The sequence below is a fragment of the Oreochromis niloticus genome, linkage group LG16 (assembly GCF_001858045.2).
Source record: "Oreochromis niloticus isolate F11D_XX linkage group LG16, O_niloticus_UMD_NMBU, whole genome shotgun sequence".
NCBI classification, from domain to species: Eukaryota; Metazoa; Chordata; class Actinopteri; order Cichliformes; family Cichlidae; genus Oreochromis; species Oreochromis niloticus.
In genome coordinates this window covers 19,510,643-19,531,828 of record NC_031987.2, presented here as the reverse complement: position 1 = coordinate 19,531,828, position 21,186 = coordinate 19,510,643, and the positions used below count along the sequence as shown (strand labels likewise).

At 40.7% G+C, this 21,186-nt stretch overlaps 1 protein-coding gene and 1 long non-coding RNA gene across 5 annotated transcripts in view; one reads left to right on the top strand and one right to left on the bottom strand.

Moving 5' to 3' along the window:
* The first annotated feature begins 105 nt into the window (after window positions 1-105).
* Window positions 106-6,968, top strand: LOC112844138 (uncharacterized). The gene is made up of 2 exons (XR_003216770.1): window positions 106-190; window positions 5,422-6,968. It is a non-coding gene; the product is annotated as an uncharacterized LOC112844138 (long non-coding RNA).
* The window catches only part of LOC102079988 (nectin-4), a 91,862-nt gene continuing 77,022 nt past the window's right edge, over window positions 6,347-21,186 (bottom strand). The window contains exons 2-8 of one of the 4 annotated variants that reach the window (XM_025903798.1): window positions 20,260-20,418; window positions 19,020-19,361; window positions 18,602-18,904; window positions 13,692-13,785; window positions 11,542-11,696; window positions 11,013-11,112; window positions 6,347-10,388 (exon numbers count right to left, since the gene is read on the bottom strand). In XM_025903798.1, the coding sequence (XP_025759583.1) occupies window positions 10,271-10,388; window positions 11,013-11,112; window positions 11,542-11,696; window positions 13,692-13,785; window positions 18,602-18,904; window positions 19,020-19,361; window positions 20,260-20,398 (1,251 nt within the window). In that variant the 5' untranslated portion in view covers window positions 20,399-20,418 and the 3' untranslated portion in view covers window positions 6,347-10,270. The other 3 variants (XM_025903797.1, XM_025903802.1, XM_025903799.1) reach the window with 3 other exon arrangements.

The window sequence follows — 21,186 nt, the reverse complement described above, 5'->3', positions numbered from 1 at the left end:
TCACACCCATGGGGGAGTTGAGATTCTACTCTAGTCCAGCTGCTAGCTATTTGGAGTTGAGTACAGGAAGCAGTTGATTGGGAAGGATTTGCTGGGATAAAAACACTAGATTGGAGACCCTCTGTGCCCAAGGAAACTGGTCAAAATGTGGTGTTGAGACTCACCCTCTAACAACGGCAGGTCTAATAAGGTGGGTGGAAAGCCTTTCTCAGGAAGATGCAAGATTGATATGTTTTTGGGTGCTTGTTCTTCCAAGTGACCACCTTTCCCTGTTTGTAACCAGGCTAACAACTCTAACAACCTGCGGCAGCTTTGGGCCTTGGATTCCAGGCTGGAGTGTGGTGGTTTCTTACTGGTCAATATTAGAGCCCAGGGGTGTCAAACTCATTTTGCATCACGAGCCACATACTGCCCATTTTGTTCAGAATTGGTGAAACTCCATTTTCTGTCAGTGTAAAGCAGTTATATATGTAACTGATTTTTCTATGATAAGGACAAAGCTGCTGTGACAAAGAAGTCTGTCTGCATGACTCCTTGGAGTGAGCTGAAATTTCTTCTGTACAGTCAATTTCTTGTCAGAGGTCATTTTGGGGGTAAAAAAACCCAAAAACCGCAGACTTGTAATAAGCGTAATAAGCAAGCCGATAAGGCAGAAATGAGATTTCTGACGGGAAATGGAGGTAAAGCTGTGCAGGAAATGTGTGTGTGGGTTTTGTTTTGTTTTTTATCTTGGTGGAAGGGAGGCAGCCAGTGTAAGAGGGAAATCATTAGTATGTTTTTCTAACGAGAAGCCTAGCTTTGGTCTTCTTTTGATTAGATTAGATAAAACTTTATTAATCCCTCGGGTAGGTTCCTCCGAGAAATTCTGTTTCCAGTTGCACAGCACCGACAGAAATTGCAAAAGAATGTATACAGAAATAGAAATATACCATATATACACATGTATAAATACAGAGACATATATAAATACAGAGTATATAATAGTGATAAATAGGAATACCAGGGAATTGCACATTTCAACTATTTTTAGTCTATTGCACCGTTGAGTATAGAAAAACATTGCACAGTGAAAAGGGAACTACAGCTTAGTTCTTCCCGCCCTCCTTTGTCCCCCTGTTTCCCTCCCTCTCCCCTCCAGAGAGGAGTTAGACAGTTTGATGGCGTGTGGGACAAAGGAGTTTTGAGTCTGTTGGTTCTTGACTTGGGGAGAAGCAACCTGTCACTGAACAGACTCCTCTGGTTGTTTATGGCCGTGTGCAGAGAATGCCCATCATTGTTCATAATGTCCAGCAGTTTCTTTAATGTCCTCTTCTGTGCCACTGTCACCAGAGTGTCCAGCTTCATGCCGACCACAGAGCCAGTTTTTGATTAGTTTTTCCAGCCTGGATGAGTCATCCTTTGCTGTGCTGCTCCCCCAGCACACCACCGCATAGAAAAGTACTCCAGCAATCACCGACTGGTAAAACATCCTCAGGAGCTTCCTGCAGATGTTAAAAGACCTCAGCCTCCTGAGGAAATACAGTCTACTTTGGCCTTTCTTATACAGGTGCTGCGTGTTGCATGACCAGTCCAGGTTGTTGTCCACCCACAGCCTGAGGTACTTGTAGGTGTTGACCTCTTCCACCTCCTCTCCCTCTATCTGAACTGGCAGTGGACCTGGTGGACCTCCCGAAGTCAACAACCAGTTCCTTAGTCTTTGAGGTTTTGAGTTGCAGGTGGTTTGTGTAACTCCATGTGACGAAGTTCCTCACCAGACTGTATTCCTCTTCCTGATCATCCCAGATACACCCCATGATGGCTGTGTCGTCCGCAAACTTCTGAATATGGCATGATTCAGAGTTGTAGCAGAAGTCAGAGGTGTACAGGGTGAAGAGAAGAGGGGACAGCACAGTTCCCTGTGGTTTTGCTGCTGGTTCAGTGAATTGTGGTCACAGAGTGATGAAGCCTGCAGTTAGGAATCTGTGAACTTACAGCACCTGACGGGATGTGTGCGTACATGACTGTGGGATCCAGGCTTTGTGTTTACAACTTCTTGTGGAATCTGTTTATCTGCTCTTAATTAGTTTCCTGGTTTAGCTGATTGGAGGTCGTTGAAATAGTTTTGTCAGCATTTAGCTGAGATTCTGATGTTTCTGTAGGTACCACTGTTGCAATTTATTTTTATCTTTAATACTTTAATATATTTGTTTTATCCCTTACTGCACACAAAATAAGTATTGTAGAATAAGTTTTGGATGAAGACCGTTACACTGTGGTACTAACAGATACAAAACTATGACCCCTCTCAGGAATGTGGATAGAGGTTGTATCTGCAACAGGGCTGTAAATGTTAGGGAATGTTCTTCCACTCCTCCCCCATTCTCTGGCTTTCTACAGGCCTGACAGGATTACCACATGTAATAAAATGCTTACTGCCTGTGTGTGGGCCAGAGAGAGACTCGGGTCCATGACGTGAATGTGAGAGTGAATGAATAGTGGCATTGTAAAGCACTTTGGGTGCCTTGAAAAGCGCTATATGAAATCCAATCCATCCATCCATCCATCCATCCTCATCCGCTTTATCCGAGGCCGGGTCGCGGGGGCAGCAGCCTAAGCAGAGAAGCCCAGACCTCCCTCTCCCCAGCCACCTCCTCCAGCTTATCCGGGGGAATACCAAGGCGTTCCCAGGCCAGCCGAGAGATATAATCTCTCCAGCGTGTCCTGGGTCTGCCCCGGGGCCTCCTCCCGGTGGACATGCCCGGAACACCTCACCCAGGAGGCGCCCAGGAGGCATCCTTGTCAGATGCCCGAACCACCTCAACTGGCTCCTTTCGATGTGGAGGAGCAGCGGCTCTACTCTGAGCCCCTCCCGGATGGCCGAATTCAATCCATTATTATTATTATTATTATTATTATTATTATTATGTAATGACCAAAATTCAGTATACTAATTAATCTGTACTCTCACTGATAAAAATCTAAACAAAGATACAGCTCCATTCAAGTCTTTTCAATGGCAAAGAAGGACGTCACAACAACCAGAGCATGGTTAAAAACTGTTTGCCCTCAGCTTACTGCAACATCCAAAACCAGAGATCGTTACAAAGCAGGACTTTGGTAATTTCAGGGTTGACCTTGTTTTTTTTGTACCACAAAGATGGTTCTGGCATGTTACTGCAATAATCGCTATGGTAATTTATACTCCATCTGCTTATATATCAACAAGTATGAAATCACTGCCTACTGACCAATCAAGTCTCTAGAAAATTCACTATTCCTGCAAAATCTGTTTGGTTTTTTTTTTCATTTTTACTCTGAAACCCTTAAATAGCACTGATTCTGCACCCGAGACTACAAGGACTGAATTTGCAGCTAGTAGAATAAAAATAAGAATTAAAATAACTTTATCGATCCCAAAGGGAAATTCATATAACAAAGCTCATCTGCTATTTTTATGAGAATTTAAATAGCTGTGGGAGGGAATGATTTTATGCATCTCTGTTTCATAAAAATGCCGTAAAGTTGGCGACCACAGTTATTCAGGATGGCTTCTATCATCCTTCATGTGCATCTTTCTACCATCTCCCCCAGCGTGTCCATTCTGGCTCCAATTAAAGAGCCTGTTTTCTTCACTGGTTTGTCCAGTCTCCTTGCATCCTTGTTTCTTATGCTTCATCCCCAGCAGACTGCAGCATCAGAAAAGCCTACTTGTCATTACAGGTAGTCTACTTTGTTATCTAGGTGTAAACCTAGATATTTATATTTCATTACCACCTCTGTGTCCGCCCTACACACTTTCACAAGCTGAAGGAGGCCTGAATCTTCAGAAATCTGCTATCATTTCCTTCGTCTTTGGGGTGTTCAATGTGATACCAGAACACCCTCTGAGTCTATCAAATTAACTTTACTTGGCTCTATCAAGAAACTAAAGTGATTTTGTTTATGTGACAGTAAGCATTTGATAAAGTGTATCTAATTTAAAGTTTAGTAGTCAAATATTTCGCAGCCAAAGATTGCACCAAATCAACTGCTTTCCACCAAAAAGTGATGAATCAAGCAAAACCCAGAGCACACAGTTTCCTTAAAATACTGCACAGCAGCCAGAAGTCATCTGTAGATGTAAATGCCAACTTTGAGCATCAGTTGAGGCAGAGTAGCTGCATTTCCTCCTGCAGAAGCTCGATACATACAGATCCTGTAGCTTGGACAGATTAGTACAACGTTACGGCCACTATGTGGAGCTCTTTCTCTATTTTGTATATTTGATGGGCTTTCCCTTTAAGGTGAAAGGGGAAAGACCATCTTTCAATCAAGGAGGATATCTAAGGGTACATCTTTCACTGTCTTGCAAAGCTGTGATTGCAGCCATTCCCCATCTCTCTGTGAATGGTACTCATGGCCATTGAGCAGTGGTCTTTGATCAGTGGCTGTTGATAAATGGTCATGAGAATTTGCATATTAATAATGAAGGAACTGACCTCCCAGCCCATTGTTCCTTCAGTGGGCTGGTTTCAGTCATTATGCAAATGTACTGTTTATAAGATTGGGCAAAGCTGCAGTCAGCTGAGACTGAAGAAGTCACTTGGATGAGTGACGAAACGCTTCTCCCACTGAAAACGCTACGTCCAGATGAACAGAATCAACTTTTGGGGGTAGCTGACCTTACATGGACTCTCTATATGCTTCATTCTCATCAGCATTATCAAAATAATATTGGTTTCTGCGGATATCTCAAATAGGAAATTTACCACTTTTTTTCCAGTCATGTGTTATTACTTCTTAAGCTAAATTAGTTATCGCCACCACCCTTGCCCGTGGGAGCTCCGTCTGGGGCCTCCATCTGTTTTATCCTTACCTTCTTTGATGAGCCTTTCCTTAACTGTGTTTCTGCTTCAAAATTTTCTTCTTCCTTGGATTTTCTCTGTTGTTGCTGTTCCTTTTTCTGTTTTTCTACAATTTGTTTCAGCTCTCACACATTTGCAACAATCAGTATAGTAATTTGACTTGTTACAGTCACACTTAAAAAGGTTGACCTAACAAGTATTCAATTTAGACATAACCTATGTTAAACTATCACCATCTGCTGGCTATTATAATTTTCAAGTCAAGATTCAAATCTTGAAGAGGAGAGACAGAACAGAGGCATATATAGAAAAGAAACATAAATGTAAAGTATGTTAAATCCAGGTTTGATGTTTTAGATTATCACTTGAAAAATAAAAAAAACAGAAAAATGTCTCAAGTAATAATTGTTTGAAAAGCACATCATACAGTTTCTGAAAAACAAAAGATACATTGTCCCGATACATGTACTATAGGCTGAGTCGATTTTAATCAGTTTAAATGCCTCTTTCTGTCCAAGTAATTTAATTATGGTGGGGATGTTGTCCTTGTGTCATTGAGATAATGTGTTTAAGAGGAATCATCATGATGTCCCTGCAGTTCAAAGACTCCCTCTTGCTACAGTCTGTGAGGAGGAAGAGTCGGGAAGTCAGTGAGTGCCTGAAGGACTGCATCGACACTGCAGGCTGGGGCGTGCTCTAGGATCCACGTGAGGATGACATAGACTGCATCATAGACTGCATCATAGACTGCATCACTGAGATCACTGATTATGTAAATATGTGAACCATAATTCCAACAGCAAGCCCTGGATCACCACTGACCTGAATACTAAATGAAAGGGGGGGTCGTCAACTGCTCATAATTACATACATAATTTCATTAGGGATTCATAAAGTATTCTGATACTTATAACCTCCCCAATCCCATCCTTCTGTCTAAACCCCCTGCCTGTACACGTTTGTGACCACTGGTCATTTCAGGAGATAGCGGAAGCTACTAGCTGATGCAGTGTGTTATCGCTGTCACCTGGATGATATTTTGGTGGTATTGTGAGAAAGCAATCAAAACTGAACAAAGTTCTCTCCATCATGGCGAATCCTTCTCTCCCACTTCATCCCTCACTACTGAGGCAACAGAGCTCATTCTCCCTCAGACAGGTGAATACACTGATAATATTCCATTGTGTAGTTTTCTATCCAGGTGTGCTTTTAATGCACTGGGAGTCCATCTGGGAAGCCATTGTCTGTCAGGTTCTTTCCAGATGTAATTTCATGGTGGATCTAAATCTGATGGTGCTTTTCTTTGTTCATAACTCCATTAATTTTGACATGATCGCCAACACGACTGACTCATATGCAGCTCCAAAACATGACAGTGCCTCCACTGTGTTTTACAGATGCCAGAAAATCCACATTTGATTTCTGCTCTCCACAAGACCAAAACATCCAACTGGAATTCAATATCAAGGATGACAGATGGGGTTTACACACCTGAATGTATATACTGAGGGAGAGGAACGTACTGATTTTATGCATGTTTATTTACTTTTGAAGAAAAATGGTAACAAAAAGTATTTCAGCAGTGTAACATGTTATAAAAGCAATTACAAAACAAAGTTTAATTTTAAGCAAACAATAAAAAACACAAGATATAAAGCAAGCACACTGAACGATTTATAATTAGTCAATTTAGAATACAGATCAAACAACACACTTTAGTGATTGAATGCTTAAAAAAAAGCTGCCACACAAAAACCTAAATAAATTGAAAAGTACAACCATCTGGGACACAGGTGTATGATATATGATTTGATATGATGTATAGCTTTCCAAAAGCAGGGAACTCTGACTGTGTAATGCTTTAACAAAGTAATTCTCCAGCTTTCTCTGAAATGTCCCCAGTTATTCCCTACAGTAGTCCGTGCACCACCAGCTCCACAGTTTGAGAAGACTGTTTTAATGTGTAGAGTAAAGACATGTTGTCAAATGGAAAGCATTTTTGCTGGCTCTCACAAATACCCCCTGTGTGCATGTGTAAATGAGAGAAAAGACAAGGCACAGTTTATTCATTAATGCTGACTCTTTTCAATAAACAAGTTTAGAGATTTAAAGTTTAGAGTTAAAAAACATGTACTAGTGTAACTATTGCTATAAAGGATTAAGATGAATTTAGCTAAATGTAACCTACACAATTAAAATACAAACATATCTTCATTTGACACACTAACTTGGCAGCAAATAGTTGATTAGTTAAATAACTGGTCAAAGTGTCTGTGAAGGTTCTCAGTCATCCAGGTCATTGTAGTCTAAGGAGCTTGGAAAGAAAAGCAGAAAAATACTAGTGACCGTCAATGCTACCCCTCAGTCTCCTAGTTGATACACCTATGGTGTCAATTTCAAAATCCTTTGTCACCTTGTCCTCAAGTTATCACATTCACAAGAGTTTCAGAAAACCTCTGATTCAAACTCATCTAAGATTTTTAGAAGCTGCACTTATAGCATCGACTTCAAACTTCTGCATCGCCTCATTCAAGTTATCGCATTCACAAATTTGCATGTGTAATAGAAAATTTCTATTGTTCTCATTTAAAGTATTTAAGTGCTTTTGCATATGCTTAGATGAAGTATGTGTATTTCTCAGCATGACCTTGTGAAAACTGCTTAGCTTTGCTTAAAGATGTTTCACTATGTTAACTGTTAGGGCGTAGAAGAACGAAACTCCCGAGATGACCAGTGCTTCCTGGGAAAAGATAGTGGGAGTTGTTCTCTGCTCAGTAACAGCCCGTGGAACAAAAACCTGCTATATCTGGGAAGATACAGAGCATTGTGTGTGAGGGTATGAAAGAGGAGCTGAGACTCCAAGGGCAGAGTGCTCATAACTTAGACCTGTGATGTTTTTGATGTGTGTGTTCGCTCTGCATGCAGTAATAAAATAGCTTGATTCTACACAAATGCCTTTTTCCACAGAAAATTCCATGACACATCACCACCACCCACCCACGACAATATTCCATCAGCCTTTTTATGTATGGGGGTAAAAATTATGGGCCAACGTTTAAACACACATGCTGTGAAATTTTAGCTTCATATACCGAATACAGTTTTGTGAAAAATGGTCTATCGACCTACTATCAAGCTATTTCTTTTCTTAAACTGGTCAAGGAAGAGTCAGATTAGCAGCTGAGAGTGCATTTTGAAGGTTGACATTGTTTTTCACAGTATTTCACTGCTTTTCTGTAGTGCTTGTAATACAGAACTTAAATTTCAATTTTGATACTGAACATGTCACAAATTCTGTTTTTGCTGACTTTGCCTCCTGTCGTTAGCTTGTATACTCATAACAAAAGTCAGCTCGAAACAGATGATCAAAGGGTTTCACTGACAATACTTAAAACATTTGTGTGTCAACACAAGTTAAACTTGCCCTTCACCAGCGTGGAAAGTGATGCAGCTTACAGTAAACACTGTAGAGTGAGTCTGGCTCTCTGGAAACAGAGATCCAAGTGAGGTAACTTTGTTTTTTTTTTTGTATTTTACATGATAGAAGTCTTTTGAATTGCATTTGATCTGGCCCCTAACCCATGACCAATTTGCATTGGGAACAAACCTTCCCAACAGCATAGCTCCTGGGAAAATGCAGGCATCGTAAGCTTTGCAGAAATACATAAGCCAATGTCGAACAGAATTATCAGTTACAGTCAGTTTCCGTCTTTATGATGACACGCTTTTCATAACAGTGAAGTAAAAACAGCTCTTTATCAGTCAGCACACTTATTAGACCCGTCTATGTTTTAAATAAGTCAGCTCGGCTGAACGCATGGAGTTAAAGGTCTGAACCAGAACAACTAAAGATAAGAAATTAAGAGAGTGCATTTGCATTTGTGTAACTTAGCATTTGTTACTTAATGCAATATGTAGTCTTGTATTCATATAATATTAAAATTTAAATTTACCATTTTTAGTATTTTATTATTACCTAAAAATGAGTATTTAATCATACTCCCATAAGTTTATAAGAAATCGGTTCATATACTCAGGCTTTCTGTTCAAGTTTCTTATTAACCGTTAATCAGCACATTCAGTAAATACATGAATGAAGATTAAGATTTTTTTTTTTTACTTGTGTGTAAGTTTTGTTTTATTAGAGCAAAACTTGTACATTCATGGCAAGTACAGACAAGTGCAGGCCTGTTTTATTATAGTTTTATGTAGTGGTGGGGAGTAAGTGTGTGCACCATCATCGTGCACAAGAGAAATTTAGCACCATTCACAGTGTGCAGTGAAGCTATTCTCTGTGTGAGTTTTTGTATTGTACTGGTAATTCATTTAGTGTTTCTGATAAAAACACTGTGGGTTTTATAAACTGCAGCTTAATGGCTCGTGTTATCAAGAGGAGTAAAGAACATCAGCCAGAGCTGCAATGCAAACACACCTGCTGCAGCTGTGCTAGCACACTGACTGGATACTGTCATGGTGCTTTTTATAGGCATAATAAGCAAAAAAGGGAAAACATGTAATTCCATATGAATGGTTGAAGTGTCCACTATTGCCCAGTATTGTACATTATAACCTTAAATACTTCTATTGTTACCCTGAGGGAAGGCTGTTAGTGAAGGCAAGTGGATTTTTCTTTCCTGAATTTACAGTAACCACATTACTATAGCTGTCAACAGTTTTCACTGATGATGAAAGCATTTCACAAGTTTGGGGGAAACACAAGAACAGATGGCAAATACAGTTAAAGCTTTACACGACAACAGAGGAACAGGCAGCTAAAACCACAACCTAACGGTTATTCCAGTTACATGTGAAGTTGTTTCATTGCCAAGCTAACTCTGGAATAATATGTTGGTGGAAACTTCAGTGGAGATATTGTCCATCTTTGGCTTCCACAACTGTCAGAAGGATTGCTGAGGCAGAGAATTCAGAACATTTGTTTAAAAACCTGCATTTAATTTAAAACAAACACGCAAAGACTCTCAGTGTATCTGCAGATTTTACAAAGAATAGTAACACTTCTGTAATATTCAACACACTATTGAAAAAAGAAGGGCAGATTTAATAAAATAAGAAATACTAAAGTCATTTAAGGTTTTGAGGAAAAAAAAAACTAAACAATTTGATGACTACGTCTTTAAAGGGTGGTGAAAGGTTTCTATTCATTCATCACAGAGATAAAGTGACTGACTGACTATTCATTTTTTGAACAATGTGAGAAAGGTTTTGATTGTAGTAGTTTCTTTTGCACAAGAGACTCTGTTATGAAAAATGCTCTAACTGTTTTGAGAACCGCATGAAGAGTGGCTTGAATGACTTTTCTGCTGTGAGAATTGCACAGAAGCAACTGAGAAAAACTGTAAGTTAAGTCATTAGCACCAAAATATTGAGAGACATATTAATTAATTTATATTTAACATAATTAATTTTGAGTTTCAAATCTCTACATATTAACCATTGGTGACCTCGCTCACTTCCTGCAGTTGTTCTTGTTCTCGTCTTTGATCATCTCCTGCACTCCTGGGAGATGGTGGGTCTCTAGGCCCATCACCATGTGATGGAAAACACCTAACGCCAGAGAAAAACAAGACAGTATGCATGGCTTACAGTTAAGCCTGGAAATTTTGTGGCATTAACAAATGAAACAAAGATGAAATGTCAGACAAAGCAGAACACGAGGAGCTTATCCCCAGAAGTGGATCATCATCCACTGGCTGGAAATACTTTGTATTTGGGAGAAATGACACTAACTAAGAACAAATTATAAACAAAGGTTGCTGTAGAGTTGTTTTGGCACCACACAGCAACACAACTAACTGAACCACCTGAAAACTCGCCACAAACTATGATGAATGTACGAAAGCCAAGAAAACCAAAATCATAACTCAATATCAATAAAAGCAAATCTGTACAGTTCGTCAATGTGTCTCAGTGAATGAACACTTTGTCTGCAAATACATTTTAATTTGAGGAATATAGTGAAATGTAATAGAGAAACCAGTGCCCTGTTGAATCGTTAGTGTTGAACTTTGCGGCAAATGCAATTTGGAATTTTTAAAGAAATAACCAAGCAGTTTACACAGTTTTTGAGTGACCTGTCAAATTGTGTCTCTGTGTGTGTGTGTGTGTGTGTGTGTGTGTGTGTGTGTGTGTGTGTGTGTGTGTGTGTGTGTGTGTGTGTGTTTGAAGTACCTTTGAAGCTGTTTGGATTTATCAAGGTACCATACTGCAGCAACAGCAACATTCAGGAAAAACAAAACACCAACTAGGGCCCAAACAGCAGAGCATGCTCCTACAGACACACATGGAAAAAAAAATATTGTGAGAATGAGTAATCCTATCTCTCCTTCATGGTGTTTAGTCTTTTCAAACATTGTTCAAACACCATGCAGCACTTGTACCAAACATTCAAAAACTTTTATGTTCTGAAAGGTTCTGAGACAAATGACCATGAAAAGAACTATTTGCTAGGACATGTTCTTCCAGTGATGGAGCTGACTTTAATTTCATTTTTGCTCTGTGTGGAGCCATGGATGGAGTCATCCATTCATTAACACTACGTTTTATGCTGGCGATATCTTAAACCAACCACCTCTTTAAGCTGGCTGGTTTTCAGAACAACATTAGAATGAAGCAACACCAGCAAAGCCTCAAATTAAAAACTCAAGCAAATTCAGAAAGATTTGGACAAACTGCACAGCTAAATCCAAGCTGCCCTCACCTGGTGCCACATGCACATAGAGCTGACCATGTTTAGTTCCATATGCATTAGATGCTTCACACTGATAGAGGCCATTTTGATCAGAGGTCAGGCTCAGCAGTTGTAGCTCTGCACCGTCGACTTTGATAGAAGACTGCAGCAAAGTCTGGCCAGATCTGGAAAAACATGAACAAGGCTCAACATGAACTGTACAGAGGAAGCAGAATAATGTGTTGTGCCCCCCCCAAAAGAAAGAAATAACTCACTGTCATTTCCTTGCTCACATGAGCATTGTTGTATTCTGTGATTGTAACCAAAACCTAATATTTATATATCTACTAAAAAAAATCCCCTCTCGCCCCTGCAGGCAGACTATCCTTCAAACTCAGGCCCTCTACCAGAGGCCTGGTAGATATATATATATATGTATATATATATATAAAAAAAAAAAAAAAAAACACCCAGCACGCCCCTGCGGGCGGTTTATCCTTCAAGCTCGGGTCCTCTACCAGAGGCCTGGGAGCTTGAGGGTCCTGCGCAGTATCTTAGCTGTTCCCAGGACTGCGCTCTTCTGGACAGAGATCTCCGATGTTGTTCCCGGGATCTGCTGGAGCCACTCGCCTAGCTTGGGAGTCACTGCACCTAGTGCTCCGATTACCACGGGGACCACAGTTACCTTCACCCTCCACATCCTCTCGAGCTCTTCTCTGAGCCCTTGGTATTTCTCCAGCTTCTCGTGTTCCTTCTTCCTGATATTGCTGTCATTCGGAACCGCTACATCGATCACTACAGCCGTCTTCTTCTGTTTGTCTACCACCACTATGTCCGGTTGGTTAGCCACCACCATTTTGTCCGTCTGTATCTGGAAGTCCCACAGGATCTTAGCTCGGTCATTCTCCATCACCCTTGGGGGCGTCTCCCATTTTGACCTTGGGACTTCCAGGTTATACTCGGCACAGATGTTCCTGTACACTATGCCGGCCACTTGGTTATGGCGTTCCATGTATGCCTTGCCTATATATATATATATATATATATATATATATATATATATATATATATATATATATATATATACATATATATATATCTCAACTGACCGAGTGCTCAGTGAATACCTCAGGCAGCAGAAACCCAAGAAAGAGGAGGGAGACGAGGAACCATCATGGAAGGACAGGCCCCTGCACGGTATGTACCACCGGCAGATAGAGGAGGTGGCTGATATCCAGAAATCCTACCAGTGGCTGGACAAAGCTGGACTGAAAGACAGCACAGAGGCACTAATCATGGCAGCACAAGAACAAGCTCTGAGTACAAGATCCATAGAGGCTGGGGTCTATCACACTAGGCAAGACCCCAGGTGCAGGCTGTGTAAAGATGCCCCTGAGACAATCCAGCACATAACAGCAGGGTGCAAGATGCTAGCAGGCAAGGCATACATGGAACGCCATAACCAAGTGGCCGGCATAGAGTACAGGAACATCTGTGCCGAGTATAACCTGGAAGTCCCGAGGTCAAAATGGGAGATGCCCCCAAGGGTGGTGGAGAATGACCGAGCTAAGATCCTGTGGGACTTCCAGATACAGACAGACAAAATGGTGGTGGCTAACCAACCGGACATAGTGGTGGTAGACAAACAGAAGAAGACGGCCGTAGTGATTGATGTAGCGGTTCCGAATGACAGCAATATCAGGAAGAAGGAACACGAGAAGCTCGAGAAATACCAAGGGCTCAGAGAAGAGCTCGAGAGGATGTGGAGGGTGAAGGTGACGGTGGTCCCCGTGGTAATCGGAGCACTAGGTGCGGTGACTCCCAAGCTAGGCGAGTGGCTCCAGCAGATCCCGGGAACAACATCGGACATCTCTGTCCAGAAGAGCGCAGTCCTGGGAACAGCTAAGATACTGCGCAGGACCCTCAAGCTCCCAGGCCTCTGGTAGAGGACCCGAGCTTGAAGGATAAACCGCCCGCAGGGGCGAAATGGGTGTTTTTGTGTGTGTGTGTGTGTGTATATACATATATATATATACATATATATATATATATATATGTGTATGTGTGTGTGTAGATGGATGGATGGATGGATGGATGGATAGATAGATATGATAGATATGTGTGTGTATATGTATATGAATGCACACACATACACATTTCTCTTCTCTTAATTACTTTACCTACTCCAGGTAAAGTTGGCACTTGGGTTGGCTTCTGTCACACACTCAAATGAGTCTTCTGTAATCACTCTAATATTCACTTCTGTGGGAGAGACTGCAAAAAAAGAGAAAACTGTGTTAATCCTGAACTGAGGACATAGTAATAATATCGAAATAATGTTTCACAAATGTTTGGGTCTCATTGCATCAGACAAAACAGTCAATCTTTTCAAGACAAAAACAGTAACAAGGTTGTGACTGGCTAATTTATAATCACCTTGATGATGAAAAAAAGAATATTACATTACATGTAAAATCTACCAGAAACAGGACCCCACAGATGTACCGTATCAATAACAATTATGCTCTACTGTTACGGCCCTAGCAGGGCCTCCTCCTGAAGGGGCCTGTGTGGGAGTGTCCTTCAATCGCTTCTGCCTGAGGTGCCACCTTTCCCCTTTTACACAGCTGACTGACATGAGTAATTTAAAGTATTTAAGCCCAGGGAAAGGTGAGCTCTGGGCCAGAGTGCCATTAGTGTGGTTGCAGCTAGCAAGCTGCTCTCTTTTTGGCTTACGTTTTACTAGTGATGGCCAAATGAAGCTTTCTGAAGCACTGAAGCTTGTATTAAAAAACGGTTCATTACTCGAAGCTTTTCAACACAGTCCTCTCTGGTGACATCTTGTGTCCAAAAATATGAAGAGCAGCTTGAATCCACAAAATAAAACCAACTGCTTCATAATGATTGCCCACTCTACAGAGTGGAATTCTGTCTCATATTGGGCTGCTGTTGTGTTGCTTTGAACGCGTATTTTTTGGTGTTAAAAAATGTAGTTTATTTGTTTAATAAATAATTTTGACCAGTAAACTTTCTTTGTTTGAACATGCACCATGGATTAGTCTTTCTTTGCTTGTGACTCCTTGATGTTGGTAAATGCAATAATTGAAAAATACTACCTTACATATAACATACATATAATAATGCACATTATGGAGTATGCTTCTGCCGTGAGGTCCTGCCTCCATGTACTTATGCAATTAATTGCTAGACGGGCATATTTATAAATAATATTATATTAGCGAAATTTTCCTATACATATTTTTGACCTGGGGGCAGAATTGATTGTGAATTGGAAAGGGAAAATGCTTATGAACTTGCAAATTAAAAACATGATGCATGTAAGGTAACCCTTTTTCATTTTTATTTAAGAAGAGAATTTGTTCCACTGTGCGATGGCCGAACCTCTTCCTTTTCGTTAAGATAATTTCTCCTGCCTTAAGGAAAATCCCTTCACATGGCACAGAAGAGGCTGGAGTGCAGAGAAACTGGTAGAGATGCAGTTATACAGTCTACCTGGGCTCCACAAACTATCAGCTAAAGAGAATAAATAAATTAAATTGCTGCACATTTTGTAGACTAACATTTTAAGATTATTTTTTAAAATAAAATATATCTTTTTATAACATTAAATGTTACGAGTCAAATGGAAGTTTTTCTAAAGTTATTTAATGATATTTATATTATGAAAAGCAGATTTTTGACATTTTAAGTTTTTCCCGTTTTCAGATAAAATAAACACGCACAAAACAAAAGCAAACACCCAGAACACAAACCTGGAAAACCCACCCGATTGACCAGAATCAACTCAAAATACTCCCACACAACAGAACCAAATCTCTCAGTAGAATGATCAGTGGTTCGCTATCTGCCACCATCAAAACACTCCACAAATCCCGTGAATGATTCACTTCGTTCCATTTGAATCAGGTACCGAAGCGATTACGTGCGTAATGAAGCTTCGGACGTCACTGGTCACGTGACTTTTGCCAAACGAATCAAGCCTCGACACAGTGCTTCTGAACCAGTGTGTTGTTTTTTTCGACACACGCTCCGGAGCGTCAGCTTCAAGCGGGCCATCACTACGTTTTACTTTATTGACCAACGCTTGAGTTTTGTTTGTTTTCCTTAAATGGTGATAGCGGCTTGTCCGTCTCTTTTAGTTGAGCTACTTTAATAAAACTCTTTAATTTAACCCTTTTGCCTCCTTGACTCCTTTTTCTGACCCGTACACTTTTTGTTACTTCCCCCTCACCGCCTAGACCCCTCAGGGGAATGTAACAAGTGGGGGCTCGTCCGGGATCTTTGATAAGGGAGTTTCAAGTTGGATTTGGTTTTTGATTATCTTGCTTTGTCACCTTTTGAGAACCACAACTTCCCAGTTAAGTTAGGTGAGTGTCCAGCTGAGCTTTTTAATTTCTTCCATCGGGCACTCTTTTGTTGTTTTGCCTTTTTTATTTTCGGAGTAATCCTGGGCGGGGATAAGTTCCCTGTTGGGGGTAGGCAATTCAGGGCTCCGGTCGCTGAAGCTTTGCCTTTCAAGTCGCCTCGAGCCCAGCATGCTCCAGAAGATAGGTAGGTATAGTTTGGTGTGCTTAGGAACTGGGTAAGTTGTGTTTGTTTAATGTGTATGCTGTAAGAGGTAAGTTGGTCAGTGAAAGTTTTGTAGTTTTCCATTAATTGGTTAATTGTTGGGTAGTCTGATCGATTTGGCAGAGGGGTGTGGTGGTGTCCTAATTAGGGTGTGTTTGCTGAGCCTTCTCCGCCCCCAAAATGGATGACACAACTATTAGTGCACAGGTGTCTAGAGGCTCGTTTGTGGGCAATAACATCCACCTGGTTCCAGTTTTCTGTGAATCCAGTGTTCAAAGCTTTTTCAGTGTATTTGAACGCATAGCAACAGCACTGCAGTGGCCTCAAGACATGTGGGGGGTGATGTTGCTGTGTAAATTCACAGGTAAGGCTCAGGAAGCTTGCTCTGGTCTGTCTAGGCAGGACAGCCTAGTTTATGAAAAGATTAAAAGTGCCGTCCTTCAAGCCTATGAGCTTGTACCTGAAGCCTATAGGCAGCATTTTCGAGGTTTGGAGTTGGCACAGGGTCAGTCCTACCTTGACTTCGCAAGGGAGAAGGCAAAGCTCTTTGACAGGTGGTGTTCTGCAAGCCAGGTTAACAATATGGGGTCGTTACATGAGGTTGTGCTGGTGGAGGATTTCAAGAACGCGGTGCCTGAGTGTATTGCCCTTTATTTAAGTGAACAAAGGGCTATCACTTTACAGCAGGCTGCCACACTGGCAGATGAGTTTACCCTAACTCATAAAACAAACGCTGTAGAATGTGACATGCTTTCTTACCATAATACACCTTGGAGAGCTAGGAGTGAGCCAGCTAGAAAGGCTGAAAAAGTGGTGGTTTCAAGTTCCAAAGCAAAACTGTGTTTCTTCTGCCACAAGCCTGGCCATGTGGTTGCTGATTGTGTGAAACTGGCACTTAAACGCAAAGCACATCCGAAGGGAAGAAGGCCTGATTTAAAAACAGTCAGTCGTGGTTCTCAAACTGACGAGGTTGTCAGGCCCAGCAAAGGACCACACTTGGAGCATAGTTGTTTAAGGGGCTCCTGTGGTCAGTGTAAGGGGTCAACTAACCCTGAGCTGCCGCTGGTTGACCATTTCTCAGGTCCTCAAAATGACTTGCAGGGAGAAAGATCTTGTATAAAACCACCACTCAGACCTGCACCCCTTGCTAACAAACATGTCTGTGTTTCAGTAAAGCCTACTAGCTGCCTGCTGGGTTCTCCACATGTGATGGTTCGAAGCCCTGGCTATCACATGGGACACTGTTTCGAGGGTCTGGGGCCACTCTCTGTCAGTGTTGTGAACCCATTGAGATGGGGTTGGCAGCTTCCGCAGGAAATGCCTTACCGTTGCTATGGGGTTTGGTAGGTGGAAAGCCTGCAAGTTTGTGATGAAACGGTTATGGACTTGTTTTGGTCATCGTAATAATCTGACAAACCACAGGTCTGTATTTATGGGAGGGGGTGTTACGGCCCTAGCAGGGCCCCCTCCTGAAGGGGCCTGTGTGGGAGTGTCCTTCAATCGCTTCTGCCTGAGGTGCCACCTTTCCCCTTTTACACAGCTGACTGACATGAGTAATTTAAAGTATTTAAGCCCAGGGAAAGGTGAGCTCTGGGCCAGAGTGCCATTAGTGTGGTTGCAGCTAGTGAGGTGCTCTCTTTTTGGCTTACGTTTTACTTTTTTGACCAACGCTTGAGTTTTGTTTGTTTTCCTTAAATGGTAATAGCAGCTTGTCCGTCTCTTTTAGTTGAGCTACTTTAATAAAACTCTTTAATTTAACCCTTTTGCCTCCTTGACTCCTTTTTCTGACCCGTACACTTTTTGTTACTTCCCCCTCACCGCCTAGACCCCTCAGGGGAACGTAACATCTAGTGAATGAGCCTGCTTTTCACTTTCATTGCAACTTCCATTATTTTTGTTGATGGTGTGACCAGCAAACCACCTCCTCTGCCATTTCCCATTTATATTCAGTGACTTACGACTGGAAATATAAATTACATTTATCTTAACGTCAAGCATGTCGGTCACAAATAACCTTTATGCTTGACAAACAAATCTGAAACAGCTTTAGCTGTGACTTGGTGTATTATTGACATCAATGGTTTTGATGGTATGGCATGTTATGGTTCCTTGCATGTGTGAATTAGATGGGCTGTTAATGACATTTGGTGAGAATTTCATTTCAGTGGCACCTTTAGAAATATGTTAACTTAGAAAAATTGATGTGTTCAATACTTATCTGTTGTGTGTGTAAATATGGGGACATTGTTGAAGTGACGGTGGTGAAAGAGAGTGATATCAATAAGTTTTGGAATTTGACAAATTTGGGACATTGAATCATTAGTATATAGTGTAATGAAAAAAAAATTGCTTGAGGCATTGTTTGCATGTCAATATCTGTTATAGAACTTTGTCATTTGCTAAATTTGTCAATAATTTTCTGTTAAATGTAACAATTCATATTTGCATTTCAAGTTATAAAACTTAATTGGTAAAGATTTTTGTGGTTTGTGGCACTCACAGTAGACCTGTATGGTGAAGGGCAGGGTTTCTTCTTTAGACAGGGAGTCACCGCTGATGACACACTGGACCTGGTGACCGTTAATCTCTCTTGTAGGTACGCCAAACAGAGAGCTGACTGTAGTAGTTGTGCCGTTGTCATACTGTGTCGAGTTTGTTGTCGTCCTCACTTTTTCTCCCAAACCATCAGTGAGCCACCTCACCTCTGCAGGAGGCTTCGATCCAGCAGCCGTGCAGGTAGCAAATAAAACCTCTTCTGTGCCCAAAGTGGGAAGGTTGTCCTTCACGTTTGTGAAAGGAGGCACTAGGAGAGTTACAGCACTAAAATAAATCAACATGCAAGTAAGATGGTGGAAGTAACTCTCTCTGTCTCACGTACAAGAATATTAGAATATTTGAAATAAAGTGTTTTGTCATACCAAGCAAGTTCAGAGGTATTTCAGTCTTCTGATTTCCACTGGGAAACAAGGTGAAGATGCATGTGTAGCTGCCTTCATCCTTCAGGGCAACATTGGATAACTGGAGAGTTCCATTTTTGTCATTAAAATTCCCGATATATTTAAATCGATCATCGTCTCCATTGACAAACTGTGCTCCATCTCTGGGTAGGATAGTTAGGAAATTGTCATTGTGAGGTTTTTCTCTCGTCCTCCTCTGCCAGGTAATCTGTGTCAGGTCATCATTGGTATCAATGACATGGCACGATAAAATAGCGGTGCCTCCTTGTTCCACTGTCACACTTCCACCAATCACCTGAAGAGCTGTAAAGTGAAATACTGTTAAAGATCAGAAAAAAAGTAAAAACGCAAGAGTGTCCAAGAATTTTAGGGCTTCACAATTAATCACATATGAATCTTGATTTTAGTTTTACACAATTAAATGAATATGACTGATACTGAAAACGGTTGCACAAACTTTATACCTGCAAGTGGCAATAACAGCTTTTCCCTACACTGTGAAGCTTCCTGGATTAATCTGGATGAGTACATTAAATCAACCTAAAAATTATAATTTGTATTATACATGCATCTCAATAAAAACATTTAAAACAAAATCTCAAGGTTTTTTTTTTGTTTTGTTTTTTTACAGCTTGTAGAAGGCAAAGATTCCTGCCCATTCTGCTCCAGTCATATGGGTAAAGATAATAAAATACACCATTTTAGTATGTAAAGCTTTAAGGTCACAGGTCCTGAGCATCTTCTGAGCATGTCTCCTTATAATAATAATAATAATAACAATGATAAATTTGATTTAATACCATCTTTCAAGACACCCAAGGGCACAACAGAATAAAACACATAATAGAACAATGACAATGAAGAACAATAAAAAACACATGTGGAAAGAATAATTTAAAAAACAGTCACACTGATATTAGAACTACTCTACCTGTAGTGAAAACAAGCTATTTGTGACTCAGTGCTTTTGCCTCAACGAAGTAAACTAGTTTAGTCATAACATCAAACACGTGGTTAATTTTTAGCACTGACTTGGACAACACTAATATGATGCAAAAACATAATTTCAGTCATCCGCTTCAAAATCCCCCCATTCTTCCCTGTCAGATTTTGACAACAATCAGTAACACCTGCCAGTTTATCTCATTTCAGCCCAAGCAAATCCAAGCATAAACAAAAAAAAGGAAAACTTTCGACATACCGTCAGCTTCTCCGGTCAGCAGGAGCGCAGATATTAGCAACAAAAACAGGTTATCGCGGAAAAATAGCGTTGCATGACTTATCGCAGCAGTTGCCCATAAAAACACAAACGAAAGTAGCAGTTCCATCCATTCGCCCATATCTTGCCGTTACCTCGTGGCTGCTCTCGGAAGAAGAAAAAACAGAAATGGGCACAATGGACACGAGTTATCGAAGTCACGTGACCTGGGTGGGCCCATGGGACACTTGTGCTGGGTCTTATAATTACGAATAAAAGGGAATAATTCCCCTTTTCTCATTATTATTTCTGCTTTGGATTGTGAAGACCTATATATTCATTTTTACAGTCAGATCCAAAGTGTAATTACATAAATGACGGCTTATTGGAATAATTGCCGTCATACGAGAAACATCGAAAGAGACTGATGGGTGAGACAGGGGAGCGCTGCGTTGTAAAATTATTCAAGTATTTTAATAAAAATTCGCCTGTCCATGAAGAAACAGAAGGCTATCCCACATTCGTGTTTCAGCTACATGTGTTTTACAACAATAAAATAGACAATTGTTTTAATTGATGCACTCAGAAAGGTGTATTTTTGGTTCCAGCAGACACATCTTTTAGCGACGTGCAACAATCAGAGCAAATATTATTATTATATGACGTCTGAAAACGAACACAGAGCCGTTATCTTGTTGAGAAGGTGTTATATTGAGGGGTAAAGTTTGTATGAATCACACAGACATGATTATCCTCTTATCAGGCAAAACGTCCTCTTTAAAAAAAATAATCACGTGAGAACAATAAATATATCATTGTTATATCGTAACCTACAAACTAATGAAATGTAATGTAAACGATGATTTTTCACTTTTTCACCAAAGTTACACATCGCTACTTTCACCTTTAATTGGTTGGAATGGAGGCGAA